The sequence below is a fragment of the Hippopotamus amphibius genome, chromosome 2 (assembly GCF_030028045.1).
Source record: "Hippopotamus amphibius kiboko isolate mHipAmp2 chromosome 2, mHipAmp2.hap2, whole genome shotgun sequence".
Taxonomy (NCBI): domain Eukaryota; kingdom Metazoa; phylum Chordata; class Mammalia; order Artiodactyla; family Hippopotamidae; genus Hippopotamus; species Hippopotamus amphibius.
The window spans coordinates 172,903,586-172,918,943 of record NC_080187.1 but is presented as its reverse complement, the minus strand read 5'-3'; the positions used below and the strand labels follow the sequence as shown (position 1 = coordinate 172,918,943).

At 51.1% G+C, this 15,358-nt stretch overlaps 1 gene segment (V, D, J or C); it reads left to right on the top strand.

Moving 5' to 3' along the window:
- LOC130844884 (T-cell receptor alpha chain constant-like) overlaps window positions 1-4,778 on the top strand; it is a 590,793-nt gene extending 586,015 nt beyond the window's left edge. The window contains 4 exon segments of the C gene segment in view: window positions 771-1,025; window positions 2,554-2,598; window positions 3,430-3,537; window positions 4,207-4,778. Coding sequence covers window positions 771-1,025; window positions 2,554-2,598; window positions 3,430-3,536 — 407 coding nt within the window.
- Window positions 4,779-15,358: the final 10,580 nt, after the last annotated feature.

Here is a 15,358-nt window from a genome sequence, read left to right as displayed (position 1 = left end):
GGATGGCTAAGATTATTTCAGTACTTCACAGTTTATTAAATACCATTTATATGGAGAAACTCTCATGGCTTCTCAGAATAACCTGGTTAGGAAATTGGATGAGGCAACATCCCCATGTGACAGATGAAATTCCTGAGATTCAAGGAACTGGTGTGCATTGCTCAAGGCCTTGTATCTAGTAAGTGGTAGAGCCAGGGCTTGGACACAGCTCTTCTGTTGTAGAGTCTGAAACTTTTATCAGTGAGAGAAATCTAGTGATACCACTGATCTTCCAACTTCATGCCAGTCTATCATAAAGGTCATGGTCCTGTCAATGCCTGGCTAAGTAGGGGAGACGACCCCAGATCTAAGACGTGTGGTTCGCTTTGCTGGACCTCTTTTCTGTGCTTGCTTGTCCTGCCAGAACCATGTTGTCGCTTTCTGTGCCTACTGAGCTTGTGAAGAAGTTCCTATCAAGTAGAAGAACGGGCAGTATCCTTAAGTAGCCCTGCATTTCTGGTTTCCTTGAATGGCAGACAGGGACCGGCAGAGAGCATCCACTGAGAGCCTGGCCTCTTGGCCAGGACTCATGGTTTGTGCCTGTCCCTGAGTCCCGTCCGTTGCGAGCAGTTGGTTTCTAGTATGTTCTTTGCCATCTAAAGCCTGAAAAAATGTGACTTGACAGCCCCATGGAGCCCCACTCTTGCCCATCACTGGCATCTGGTCTCAGGCCTGGGTTGGGGCAAGGAGGGAAATGAGAATCTCCTAACCCGCGTCCTTTTGATCCACAGTTATCCAGGACCCCAACCCCTCCGTGTACCAGCTGAGAAGCCCGAAATCCAGCAGCACCTCTGTCTGCCTATACACTGATTTTAAATATGCAGCCAATGTGTCTAAAGCTGAGAGGTCCACGGTGCTCAACTCAAGCAGCACCGTGCTAGACATGGGGGCCATAGGTTCCAAGAGCAATGGGGTCGTGGCTTGGAGCAACAGCACTGATTTCGAATGTGAAGACACCTTCAACGAGACCTTCTACTCCAACTTAGGTGAGTGCAGTCTTTGTGCTGGTCTAAGCTGAGTCTTCTCCTTCGAGAGGCCTGGTTGTGACTGGGACTCAGGTCCGTGGTATCCAAAAGCTGCTCTGATTGGTGGTCTCAACCTCATCAATTGTCAGCAAAGACCCCTCCCCTCTCGTTACGGAGCGCCAGTGGACCCCATCCCAGTAGGCCACAGAATGTCCTGGGCAAACAGCAGAGGAGGAGAGGTGGCGGAGAGGGCACTGGCCCTGAGGCTCACCCACTCGGCGTCCCCACTGCCCTGCCTCGGCTCAGCCCCTACTGCTCCTCCAGGCCCCGCCCCGATGCACGTTCCAAGATCCCTCCGCTTATTCCTCCCTCTCTGCCAAAGGTCTTTCCCAGCTCCTAACCTCACTCATTCATTCACTCACTCACTCGGCAGTCACTGATTGTGCATGTACAACATGCCAGGTGCTGCCGTGCAGGAGCAAACACATCAGATGAGGGGTCTGCCCTGAGCAAGCCCCACTCCAATTGCGGGAGACCAACCAACAGCAAGCAGAAATCTAAAGAACTCCAGATTGTAACACATGCTTTAATTTGGAGTTGGGGAAACAGCCACCTTAGGGAAAAAATTCACAGAAGCACTCTCTGGGGAAATGCTATTTGAGCTGGGATTTCAAGCTAAGAAGGTACCAGCCATGCCAAGGGCAGAAAAAGGACCCTATAGAGGCCCAAACCAGGAGCACAGGGAGAACAGACAGGAGGAAATGAGAGGGAAGAGGTAGGCAAGGGCCAGATCACAGGGCCTCACCCATCAGGAGAGGGGGACACTCTTCCAGGTATAATGAGAAGCTATTGACTGGCTATGAGCAGGGGGATGACATCCAATTTACTTTTTTAAAAAATCACTCTGACCACTGAGTGGAAAATGGATTGCCGGAGCCAAGAGTGGAAGCAGACAAGAAGCCCTTGAGGCAGAGAGACGATGGAGCTGCGGCGGGGTTGTGGCAGGGGAGTTAAATGCCCAACACTATTTGGGCTTCAAAGGCAGAACCATGCAGGGATGAGAAGGGAAAGAGGGCACTGAGGAAGGTGGCTGGATTTTATTTCTGAGCAGCTGAGTCGATGATAATGCCATTTACCAAGACAGAGAAAACAAACAGATTTGGGGTGCAGGGGTCAAAACTTTGTGGGACACATGAAAGCATCTACAAGGGGTCACTTGTCACTGTGTCTGTCTTACTTCCTCTATGGGACTCCAGACTGGAACTCGCCCAAGGGCAGGGGCTGATGGTTCCTTACTGCTTGTGTCATGTAACATGCGCTTAGCACAACCAGTGTTTATTAAGTGAATGAAATGGTGCCCAGAAGCCAGGGCACTGGTCCTTCAGGGGTCAGTGGCTGCCCCAGCAGGTGCCCATATGGGACAGGTTCCCTCCAGATCTCTGCACAAGGAAGCATGGAAAGGCTGGAGGCATTCACCAGCCCAACATCTGGGGTGGGAGAGTCAGCACACTCAGGACTCTAAGAAAAGTTTCTTTGTTTCTCCTTTTAGGCATTCCCTGTAATGCCAAGTTGGTAGAGCAAAGCTTTGAAACAGGTAAGGAAGGGGTCTACCCTGGCTTCACACGGGTTTGGGGAGGCGATGAGCCCACAATTACCCAGACGGGATAGAGGTGGTGGGAAGGAACGTGTGGCTCTAGGAATGAAGTTCTGAGGAAGAACAGAGCTGCCTGGAGACATTCTTGAATCCCTAGCTTCCTCTCACCATCTTTAATTTTCTTTCCCATTCTAAGTACTCTGAGGATGGGTCTAGTCTTGCTAGACCAGTGACTCATTCCTAGGCCTCTGTATTCCTTTCAATGGCTCCACTGTCAGCAGAGCTCAGGAGAGTTTCTGGGTGGCCCAGCTGTGAAATCTCTGACCAGCTTATGCATAGCCCTAGACTAACCAGGTCACCCTGAGGACTTTTCCCCTGCATAGCCAGGGGGGTCTGCCATCTTCCAAGAAGAGCAGCAGAACTCATGTAGGCGGTGACCTTGTCTCTCAAAGATCCCCACCACTCCTCACCACCTACCCTGGGCCCATACTCATTTCCATTTGAGCCATGTGTACTGAGTCATCCTCCTTGCGGTTCTCACTCAGGGGCCCAGACCCAGGGGGCTGTGCGTGGTAAGTTCTGAGCATCCAGCATCCCCATCCACAGAGGGGCTCAGAAATAAAACAAAGTGTACATGCAGTTAGTGTTTCCCTTTGGAAATGAAATGCTGTTGACCCTGGAGGCTGTACAAATATGTTCCTGAGGGCATGTGCGCCAGAGCTCAAAGGGAGAGGCAGATCCCGGCGCTGAAGCCCACCCCACTCCCCACCCTGCTGTCTGTGTCACGGGGGCTGTGCAGACCTGTGCCCATGTGGCCCCTTGGTTTTGCAGATATGAACCTAAACTTCCAAAACCTGTCAGTGATCGGATTCCGAGTCCTCCTCCTGAAAGTGGTCGGGTTCAACCTGCTCATGACGCTGCGGTTGTGGTCCAGCTGAGGTGAGCCGGCATCTCAGACGGGCAGTGGGGTCTGGGGGCCTGGGGGTGGGTCCCCAAAGCTGACCTTCCCCAGGATCTTGCTTTTAGGTCCTAAGTCTGGGGCCATCAGACTCCTCCTTTCTTTTCCTGTTGGGAGATCCTCTTATTAATAGCAACGGCCTGAAACACTCGATAAACACAATACACTCCTCAGGTGACATTAGTCACCTCCCTTGAGCCATGTCTCTACTACAAAGCGTGAGGAACAGTTGTTAATATCCTCATTTTGGAAGTGAAGAAACTGAGGCCAAGGAACATCAAGAGCTGCACAGCTAGTGAGTGACACTTAGGAGAAACTTGGGACCAAGACTCATTCATACCCACTCCTTCTATCGTATTCCTTTCGCTGCAAATCCTGAAGGTACCCCCGGTTCCTTTCCTCGGGTCCTCTGACCTCAATGTGGTGAGATAGTATTGCACTCATTATCCACCCGAATCCTGGCTAGAGTCTCCGGACCCTTCTCCCCCAGTATCCTGGGTCATCCCATTGACAAGAGCATCCCATCAAAAAGATTCCGGGGTCCATTTGCTCCTAGAACTCTACAAGCAGAGGCATCCCCATCACACCCACCCCTAACTGTTCTGGGTCTCCTGAGTATGCAGCCTGACTTCCGTTCTCCCTCCTCCCAGGTTGCCAAGAACGTGAGAGCCCCTCCTCCTCCCCTTGCTCCTCGTCACCCCGTCTCTCCGTCTTCAAGCAGAGAGGTGCACTCTCTGCCCCGGTGGACGAGAAGGCTCCCTCCGCCTCTCTGGCCCCACTGGCAATACCACCAACTGATGGTACCAGATGATACCAGATACTGGTGATCAAGATGCTGAAGAGCTATGCAGCCCTGCCGCCACCCCCTCTGTTCCCTCGCTGCTGCTTGTCACTGCCTGGCATTCTCGGCAAAGACGGGGCGGGGGTGGGGCGCGCTGCTTCAGCCCCTCCTGGCTGTGGGGAAACTCCCTCCCCGCCGCCCAGAAACTGCCTCTGATATTCCACTAAAGGTTGGATCCCAGGGGGTGCCCTTGGGCTCTAGCTCCTGGAGAATGCTGTGTGGTGTTTATACGGTTTATATAGTGTTCACAGAGAAATACCTATCACCCTTATCCCCCAAGGTGTGGGGGAAATTATCTCATGATCTAGGCCCTGTGCTGCTTGTGTATCTGAGCCACGTTGTATATTCTGCTGCCATGGCTTCAATAAAAGTGATTTGGAAGAGCGGAGACTGTGCTCCTGTTTGACGGGGTTTGGTTGGGATCGTCTTCACCTTGCTGTGGATCACTAGCCGGGCAGAAAGAAACCAAGGCGTTTGTCCATGATGACGTTCAGGGAGGCTAACTCAACAAGTTGCTTAAGTCCACCTCTTCGTGGAAAAACCTCTAAAAAATATTCCACTTAGAAGGCTGTGCTGGGGGCCAGGCAAACCCACTTAAAAGCTTGGGTCCCTGCTCTTCCACTGGGCCCATGTACATGGGTGGTCATGACCTGTAGTTGAAATCTGGCAGACAGGGACCACACAGCAAGTGTCCCCAAAAGGCCACCCACTGTCTCCTGCCCTGAAGGAACATTTTCTTTGCCTTTCTTTTCAGACTGGAACACTTTCTTTGCCTTTCCTTTCCTTTCTTTGCCTTTCCTTTCAGATTCTTGTTGAAACTGTGCATTGCCCTACAAATTCATGGCTGGGGACCACCCACCACTCCACTGCCTGGGTCCTAACCCAAGGCCCAGCCCCTTGGAGAGCCCAGTCTAGGAGAGGGGAAGTGGGTAGAAGACTTTCTACTCCCACCACACTGGATGTGAGAATGAGGGAAAGCAGAGATGAGCTCTCTTGCCTCAAGCCCAGGAACTCAGCCAAGGAGAGCAGATGTCTCAAGCCCTCACCTAGAGGACAGGAGATGGGACCCCCTGGGGCCCCTGGGATTCTCCTGAGCCTCCTGCTGCCTGAGCACCTTTTCTGGGGTCATGGACATCGATGGGAACACCCCTCAGAGACCGCTCAGCCATCCACTTCACAATTACCACTATCAAGACTAAAGCCCAGTGCTTAACAATACCCGGGGCAGTGGGGGAGGGGGGTGTCCTATCCCTAAACACCTCCACAGTTCACCTGTGTGTCTCTGACCATACGGCCAGAAACATGCAAACTCTTCCAGCTGCAACTCAGGCCTGCTTCTTTTCACAGGGATGGGGCCAGCAACTCAACAGGTCACCTAGGCATGTCCCTCCCCTCCGTGAACTCCAGGGTCACCACCTGTAAAACCTATGTCACATAGGACTGGAGGCTGCCTCCAGCTCCTTGCATCTCCAATTCTCTGGCTTCTATAGAAGTAGAAACCATGTCCATCTCCGGCAGCCCTACGGAGGGGAGTCACAGAAACCCCAGTTCTCTCTGAGCTGAGGTTAGCCTCACGTGCAGCCTAAATACAAGTGCCTTTAAAGATCACTAAAGCGAATGGTCTCAGGAAAACCCATCACAGCAGGTCACTCTCACACACAGGAGGACAGGCACCACCTGCGGGGAACTCAGAATTGCCTCCTCATCAGTCTAACACAATGCTAGAGATTCCACCACTGGGAATTTCTTTTAATGAAAGCATTCTCTTCCCCATATTAAATGAAAACGCCCCTGGGAGGGTTAATAGAGCAAGGCTCCATCAACTGTTAAAAACTTCAGGCAAATTAGTCTGCCTTTTCTTTTTTCCCTCCTAAAATAGGAATTCACTTTGGTCTGTATCAAAAGACCCAGGCAAGGGATGTGTGGGTAGCTGGGGTGGCAGGGCTGCTCCTGAGAGCTGGCTGCAAAGATGCTGAGGACGAAGGGCACACAGGGCTTAGGGCAGGGGACAAGGGCAGGGACCCTGGGAGGCAGTGAAGGGGCCAAAGACAGACCCCTCTAAGAACCTCCGAGGAGGCCAGGGCTGGAGGAAGCCAAGAGAGCCTGTGGAGTTGTACCAGCCCTGGGCCCTCAGACGGCAGGGCCCCATGGTCACTGGACCCCTAAGGCCACCTAAGGACCTGTGAGGGGCTGAAGCAGCAGTGGCCTGGGACCCTCCCAGACCCACGGAGGGGGAAGGCCTGCGCCTTCCAGGCCCAGCCCAAGTTGAGAGTGACAAGGCCTCAGGCACATAAGAGGCCATTTGGGGAGTTTCCTGGGGAGTTTCCTGGGAAATTTCCATCTCAAACCAGGGGTTTCCTCCATCCCAGCAAGAACCTTCTCTCAGGTCTGAGGCTGTTAAGCCTAAAGCCAGTTAGCAAGGGGGTGTGCTGAGGGGGTGGTGTAGAGTTCACTCACCTGTGTCCACTCTGTTCTCACGTCTGGCCCAGGCCCCACTGCGGGTGTCGGAGGGGATTAAAGTGGCCTTGTGGGGAGGCCTGGGGAAGGGTGCCTATGCCCACTAGGGGCGTCCGTGCTGGGCCGAGGGACACTGTAGCAGATCCATCGGTGCAGTAAGGGACCCGGCAGTGTTCAGCGTGGAGGGAAGAGGCTGCTGAGGAAACCTAGAGACAAGGTCATCAAGTCCTTGAGAAGACCCAGCCGTGAAAAACCCCAGTCCCTGTGAGTGGGGGCCAGCCTCAGGAGGGAAGGCCATGCCATCCCAGGGGGGAGTGTGTCACCAAGGCCAGTTGTAGAACAGATTTCTCTGGACAGACACCCTACTGCTCCAAAAGGCTGTAAGCACAGGCCAACCCTTGAGGCAGAAGGATAGACCAAATGACTTCTCATGACCCCAGGCCTAAGATTCTAGAAGGTTCTCTGACACTTCACTCAGAGACCTGCCCTCTGAGTACAACTGGAATCACAGTCCAGTCAAGAGAAGAGCAGGCTAAGCTAGTATGTGCTTCAGGAACACTTGGGTGGGGTCTTCAGCTCCAACAGAGTGATCCCTCTGCCATGACCCACCCTTGGAGAGGCAGCCATCTGAGTCTCGAAGGACTGTTTATTCTCTTGGTTTGCCCATAAAATCCAACTCCCCTGCTGTCACATGTAAAGCCTTTAACAGATATCACCTTAGTTATCACATAACATCTCATTAAAAAAATCCATTCAGCTATGTGCTCCCTGGGATGGGAAGTGTATCTTGTTCATCCGTGTGTCTGCGACACGTAGCACAGTGCCTGGCACACAACCAAGCTTAATATACACTTAAGCAGCAAGTGAATAAATAAATGATTAGTACCATCAGGCACTGGGGAAGGAGCTAAGCTGGGGGGTGGGGATAAGAGAAAGGAAAGTGGGGATTAATAGACAAGGTGGCCGGGTGAGCCACTATTTCACAATTTAGCCAAGAGCTAAGGGTAACCTGTCAAGAACTATCAGCAAAAGCAAACCCTGAGTGATGGCCTCTTGGCCACTGCAGCCCCAGCAGGCACTCATCCAATAGAGCTTGGAGGATGTTTACTCCGGGAAAGCACACAGGGCTTCCAGAAGTCAGCCCTGCAGTCACTGAGGGACCATACCAAGATCCAGGGCTGAAGCCCACATTATCATTCACCTCACTTTCTCCACGGCTCCCATCTTAAAAATCCTTCTCCAATCTACCTCCAGGAGCAACGTGTGGGAAAAAGAACTTCTGACTGATGGGTGGGTCTGGGGAGGGGGAACAAGCCTGTGCAGACCCAGTGCCATCACTCTGTTAACAGGAACACTAAGGACCCAGGAGGCTGCGGCTGGCCAGTGCCCTGCTCTCTGTGCAAGGCCACCTGGGATGCAGGCATAGTTTCACCCAGACACACACATGAGTAAGGTTTCCTCTGAGTATCACAGTGAGAGCTATATTTTGAAATTAATAAGCAGGTCAGACATTGAGTCAGTAGCCTGAAGTAGGACAGGAAGTGGAAAAAATTTCCCACTTCCTTGCAGGTGTTTTGGGGCGGCCCCTCCCATTTCCATGACGTCATGGCTGCCGCGAGGGGCAGATGGGGCACCCTTTGAAGCTCTCCCACAGAAGCCACATCCTCTGGAAAAGAAGAGTTAAAAATACTGAGTTTGAGATAGCATCACCCCAGGCCACGTGCCGGGGCCGCGAGGGCTGGGCCGTTACACCACCACGACCGCAGGTGCGACAGGAAGGCGGCGAGCTGGGAGGGGCTGTCGCGGCTCTGGCGACAGTACCCACGCCCACAGCAGGCCCGGGAGGTGCTGCACACGCCACTGCGATAACATCCCCGCCCCGCCTCTACCCCCTCCCCCCCCATCATAACCAAGCCCTAAGATCAAACCTTGATCTCACCCGATCAAGCCCTTGCTTAATACAGGACAGGCCCTCCAGGCTTATGTCCAGCCTGCCCTCCCCCGGAACTGCCCCCCTACACACAGCTGGGGCTGGTTCTCCGGGGAAGGCCCCTGCGCCAGGTCAGGGTTGAAGTGCAGGGTGATGGCCTTGCTGGTCATCTGCCTCTGCGAGGCCAAGAGGACCAGGATTCAGGAGGCCAGGCGATGGGGAGCCGCAGAAGGAGAACCAGAACCCAAAACCCAAAGAGCGCGGGGCTTGGACGTCCTGCTCTGTGGTAGTGTCTCCAGCCACCCACCTGGGGGCAGCAGCGCTCCACCAAAGAGGCCTCTTCTCCCTTAATCCGCTTATTCTAGGGAAGGAGAGCCCCCCGTGCTTAGGAAAACCTCTTTTCAGAGGAAAATAAAAGGACAGGAGACTTCATTCCAGGAGCGGAGCCCCCTGTCCTTTGACCATCACGGCAGTGGGCTCCAGCGGGCATGATCTTGTCACATCCCTTGGAGGAGAAAGGGTTTAGGGTCTGGCCAGGCAGACAGCAGGGGGCACCACCTGCCTAGGATCACCAGACTTCCTCATCCAGAGCACTAGAGGCGAGTCCCCAGGGAGGGGGCTGGGGGAGGTCCCCCCAGGAGCCCCCCCCACCCCCCACCCCCGCCAGCCTGGAGAGCACTTTGGATACAGAATCAAGGAGCCTGGGCTGGCTGCCAGCATCCATCACTACCTCCTGCCCTGGGCAGCTCACGAACCACCCACAGCCTGTTTCCTGATGGGGTCAGTGCTCTCTCATGGGGTAGTTTAAGAACCAAGGCTCCTCTCACACTGCATACCCGCCAAATGCCAGACACACACAGGTCAGGCCCTGGGGATTCAGCCTCTGTACAAAACATACGACTCCACACAAATGAAGCTCAAGAACAGTGACAGAAATGAGAAGAGGGGATGCCTCTGGGGTAGAAGGACTGACTAGAAAGGGGCCCCAGGGAAGCTTCCAGGTGGTGGAAGTGTTCTGCATCTTCATTTGGGTGATTTACATGGGTGTATACACATGTCAAAATGAGTCTGACTGTACAAGTAAAATGTGTGCATTTTAGCATATGTAAATTATATCTTAAGAAAGTACTGTTCCTATTAACATACACACAGTTTCAGCTTAGTAAACTGAAATGCAAATATGAGGGAATGCCTAGAAAGAAGCAAGGAGATCCTGTGAGTTTGAGCTGGGTCAGGCTGGACCACCACACTGAGATAAAAGTGGAGCTGCTGCTTTGCTAGGCCAGTGCCCAGGTGAGCCTAGGCTTCCTGGCCCCACCAGCATGTCACTGCTGACCACAGCAGATGGCCACTTCTCCCCTCACTAAGGGCCCAGGAGCTTCTGGTTACATCATTCTGTGCATTTTCTTGCCCCCTCCACAGCTTCCAGCTTCCAGGAGAGCTTGATGGAGGGGACATTACAGAACTAGGAGGCACTGGCAAGGCTGTCGCTGATTTTATGACAAAAGCCAACACTCCTGGCCCCAGAGCACTCCAGGCTGCCCAGACTCCTCTCATTGCAACATCCCTAAACACGCACGCTTCTTATCTTTCCTCTCACCCTCTCTACCTTAAAAGGGCCCCGTTGAGCCCTGGCTGGATGTAAGGTCTGAAGGAATGAAGGCAGACCACCCTTGGGTGGGCAGTTTCTCTGGGCAGCCATCGTCCCAGACCCAAACACCCTCCATCATTCCAGGGGGGTTTCACCACCTTTGGGAAGAGGGCAGCCCATTCTCCCTGTTTGCTTTGGAAATGTGGGCACACTCCCATTCTAGAGGCAATAGGATCCAGGGGAGAGAGGCCTCTCATTTTCAAATTCTTTAAAAATCCCACCAAGAAGCAGAAAGGGTGCTTGTCTACCCTTTCCCTGAACCACCCACACAAAATTCAGCCAAGGAGAAAAAAAAGAAACCATTAGGGGAAGAGCATATAAATGCGAGACAAGGCCGGCAGGACTTCAGAGAGTTTAAGAAGAGGAAGGACTGTGGTTCAGAGAGTGGTCAGCAACTGGTCTCCATTTCATGCTTCCAGCCTTGATGAGAGAAAACTGGGTTAACATGAAACAGGACTTCTTTCCAGTGGAGACGGCCAGACACTATTTTTAGCAGACTCTAGGGAGTCCTGGCTTCTCCTGGCTGACCCAAGTTATTCCAGTGATTTACCAAGGGACGTGGGTGGGACGACATCCTTATCTGGAATCTTTATGAAGGATAGCGTGCATCTGTGCAACACCAAACAAACATGGTCTGGCTTTGACCTTCACAGGAAAGCTAAGCAGGAGGCCAAGTATGATCTCCCCCTTCATGGATGGGGAAGGAAGTGAAGTGGCTCACTTGCCAGCATGGTGAACGAGGCCCATGTCAGCACTAGACTCGGTCCCCAGGCTTTCCACCAAGCCCTGTGGACACCCAAGTCCCAGGTGGTTCCAGATGCAGCCATCACAGAAGAAGGAGCAGGAAAGGACCAGTCTGGGACTTCCCCAGTGGCGCAATGGTTAAGAACTGCCTGCCAATGCAACGACCTGCCAATGCAGGGGACACAGTTTTGATCCCTGGTCTGGGAAGATCCCACATGCCACGGAGCAACGAAGCCCGGGAGCCACAACTATTGAGCCTGCGCTCTAGAGCCCACGAGCCACAACTCCTGAGCCCGTGTGCTGCAACTACAGAAGCCTGCATGTCTAGAGCCCGTGCTCGCAACTAGAAAAAGCCCATGCGCAGCAATGAAGATGCAACACAGCCAATAAATACATACATACATAAATTAAAAAAAAAAAAAGGAAAGGACCAGTCTCAGGACCACACCCCCACTCCCCCCCACCCCACCCCCCAGCTGCAAGATGGATGTCTTATACTCTGCCTGCATGTCCCTTCCCTCTTCCATGACTCTGCCTCTCCTTGATCACCCTTTAGGATTAGAGTATAACAGCAAAACAGAGCCCGGTACACTTAGAAGACACTCCCTCAGTAAATGTTGTTAGTCATCTCCTGAGGCAAAACTTTCTGCACAAACAAACTCCACTACTCAATCACATAGCAACAAGAGTTAGTAAAGTAATATCTAGATCCACTCCAGCCTGCCTGGTCCATGGCTGACTCTTACTCGGCTGTCAGATTCCAGCCTAAGTATCTCTTAGAGGCCTCTCCTGACCACCGTGTCTAAGCAGCTCCCTCCCCATCCCCCTACATGATCACTTCGGACAGCTTATGTCCTTCACTCTACTTTACAGCTTCACTCTACTTACTATTTATGTGCTAACTTGGCTCTCTTCCCAACTAGAATGTAAGGCTAGGTAAGAAAGGGAGGTGCCTTGTCTGTTCTGATCACCTCTGCATGTCCAGTACCTGGCACAGCAAGCAGGCAAATATTTTTTAATTAAGTGATGGAGAAATAGAAAGAAGGAGCTTCCCACCAGGTGTCTCTTATTAATACCTTGAAAGTAGATGGTAGGTGGGGTAAAACATCAATGATTGTTGAAGCAGAATGTTGGGTATCGGCGAGTTTCTCTCTTGACGTGTGTATGTGCGCGCATGTGTGTCTGTCTGGGTGTGTGTGTCTGGATGTGTGTGCATGTGTGTGTGAAATTTTCAATAACAAAAAGTTAAAAAATAAAGCTGTTCATTCCTGGGATGTAAAAAGGCAGAGCAGGTCTGAATAGCAGACCCTAGGCACGTCTCTAGGGCTGTCTAGAGATTCCTTCAGGATGTCTCTCTCCAGAGAAAGAGGAAGACCTGAGGTTGGCCGTCGCAGTCCTTTCACTGAAGGCCAGTAAAACTGGACATGCAGCTGAGGGAGAAAAGCAGTACGTGTGGACAGTTCTCCGCATTTCTGATGACTGCTCTGAGGGCACATTTGTAGAGCAGCTGCATTAACAAGGTACTTTCACTTACATTCTGTTGGAACAACAGTGTGAAGTATTATTATCCCCCTGCTTATTATTTATCTCACTCAAAGCCTAATCCAAATGCTTTGGAATCAGACAGAAATAAGATTCAAACCCCAACATTGCCATCTGAGTTTCCATTTCCTCATCTGGAAAAGGAGACCACCACCTCCCTCTTCACGGGATTACAGGGAGACATAAACAACAGGAGGACACTTAATACCATGCCGCACACGTGGCAGGCGCTCAGCTGCCTGGACAGCAAGGTTGTGTCTTACCTTTGGTAATCCCAGGCACTATGTAGCACGGTGCACGGTGCCTGGGCGCCTAATTATTGGCTAAATTTTAGAGACAAAAGGTCCACAGAAGGTCAACAGACAGTAAGTGGCAGAACAGGGCCTTGACTCAATACCTTCAGGGCAAGCAAAGTGTTTTCAGCAGCACCAGGCCACCTATCTAGGGTCTTAAAAACACACCTCTTTTTCATCCCATTGACAGAAGCTTTGCATAAACTTGAACCCACTGATTAACTCAACCTAAGCAAATAAAATATTTTTTTCGTTCCTCAGAAGTCCTCCTCTTTTTCTCTCATCCCCTTGTTCTGTGAAGTGTTGTTTCCTCATTCAGGAAAAAGCCATTTTTCATATTTGTTAACGTTTTTTAAATGAAATATAGTTAGAAAGCTATACAGCACTCAAACGTAAAAGCCCCGTGCCACAAGCCAAGATGGGAGGACACAGCCACAGAGTTTGTACGCGAGCTCCCAGCCCCTGCTCACCACCAGTGCTAGTTTGCTGAGCTTCCAAAACCAGAGAGCAGGCCCCTCTGACCTCTGTAAGTATGTTCAACCATCATAACAAAAGTGTTTTGAAGCCCAAGATGAAAGGATGTGATCAAAGAGGCCAAAGGTATTGGCTGCTAAGAGAAGAAAACACAAGAGATGGTTTCCATGTGATAGGGGGCAGGAAATGTGTGGGCAGGAGGTGCAGAAGGCTGGGCTTCCCGCCACTGCAAAGAATGGCAGGGAACAGACTATGTACAGTGGTTGTGGCAAACAAACGGCTTCCGGCCCCACAAAAGAGCACAGAAAATAAAAACAAATGCACCCCGTAAAGGTGTTGAGCTAGAGGCAGCAGCAAATGCTAGGATGCAGCTCACTCTGTGCCGCAGTATGCAAAATCCACTCTTGCAGCATGCTACGCTGGGCCCGCGGAAAGGCACCATCAGAGCACAGCCGGTGGGTATTAAGAAAGATCCAGACTGGAAGAGGCATTGAATGAAAAGATTACCTATCCTGATTCAGTGCCTCTCCTCTACCATGTCTTTAGTGACTTCAGCTAAAAAAAACACCAAAACACTAAGAATCAGAAACTCTGGGACTTCCCTAACAGTCCAGTGGTTAAGATTCTGCACTTTCAATGCAGGGGGCATGGATCTGACCCCTGGTTGGGGGAACTAAGATTCCACATGATGTGCAGCACTGCCAAAAAAAAAAATCAGAAACTCAATGGCAGGGGGCGGAGGGGGTGTCTAGTACTGCCTTTTTTAAACTTGAATAGTTTCGCAGGTAATTCTTCTGCATATAGAGTTGAGAACCACTGCACAATTGAACGGAAGACTAAAAATGAGTTGTAATGGGCTTTTAACTAAATTTAAACTCAAGACTCCAAAAGCTGTCTATAGGCTTTCGCCTTATTGCAAATGGTGAAAGGACACACGGAAGATGAATGTTTCCCACTGATGGTCAATGGCTTGTGTAAATCACCTCTGAGATAATAGCTAATTAAGTGGGAGCCCCATGTATCTCAAGATCATTGACAGACATTAAAATTTGTATATTAGAGGCTCTGAAAATTATGTCTTTCTTGATAAAATTATTACTCATTCCCAGTTTTCAACCCATTTATCTTGAAGTTCAGATGCTTTTCTTATTCAAAATACCTATTAACCTATACTAAAAATAATCAGAAGCCTCCTGATAAAGGTACGTATGTGTACATAAAAGTTTTAAGGCATATTAAATTAGTCATAATTTTAGTGAATTAATATCCTTCAGAATGGCAAACCATGGCCCAAGGACCAACAGCCTGTTTTTGTGAATAAAGTTTTACTGGAATGCTGCCAGGCCATTCATTTAAGAAAAAGCTTGCCAACTCCTAATCTAGAGCTATTCTCAAACTTTAGTGTGTATCAGAGTTATACGGAGAGCTAATAAACAGAGGCCCAAGCTCATTACCAATTTCCCAGATAATTGTGAGATACACCAAAACTTGAGAACCACTGCTCTGGATGGGTGCTTCTCAAACTTTAATATGTACATGAATCACCCGCAGACCACGTTCAAACAAAGATTCTGCTTCAGGAGGCTCTGGGGTAGGCTTGAGAGTCCCCTTTTCAAATAACCTCCTAGGTGATGTCAATACTGCTGGTCAACAGGCTAAATTTTGCGGACCAAGAATCCAAAGCAGCGCTTCTCCAATTTGGCTGCACGTTAGAATCTCCTGCGTAGGGCTTCTCTGGTGGTGCAGTGGTTAAGGATCCGCCTGCCAATGCAAGGGACACGGGTCCCATCCCTGGTCCAGGAAGATCCCACATGCCGCAGAGCAACTAAGCCCGTGCACCACAACTAAGCCCATGCACCACAACTACTGA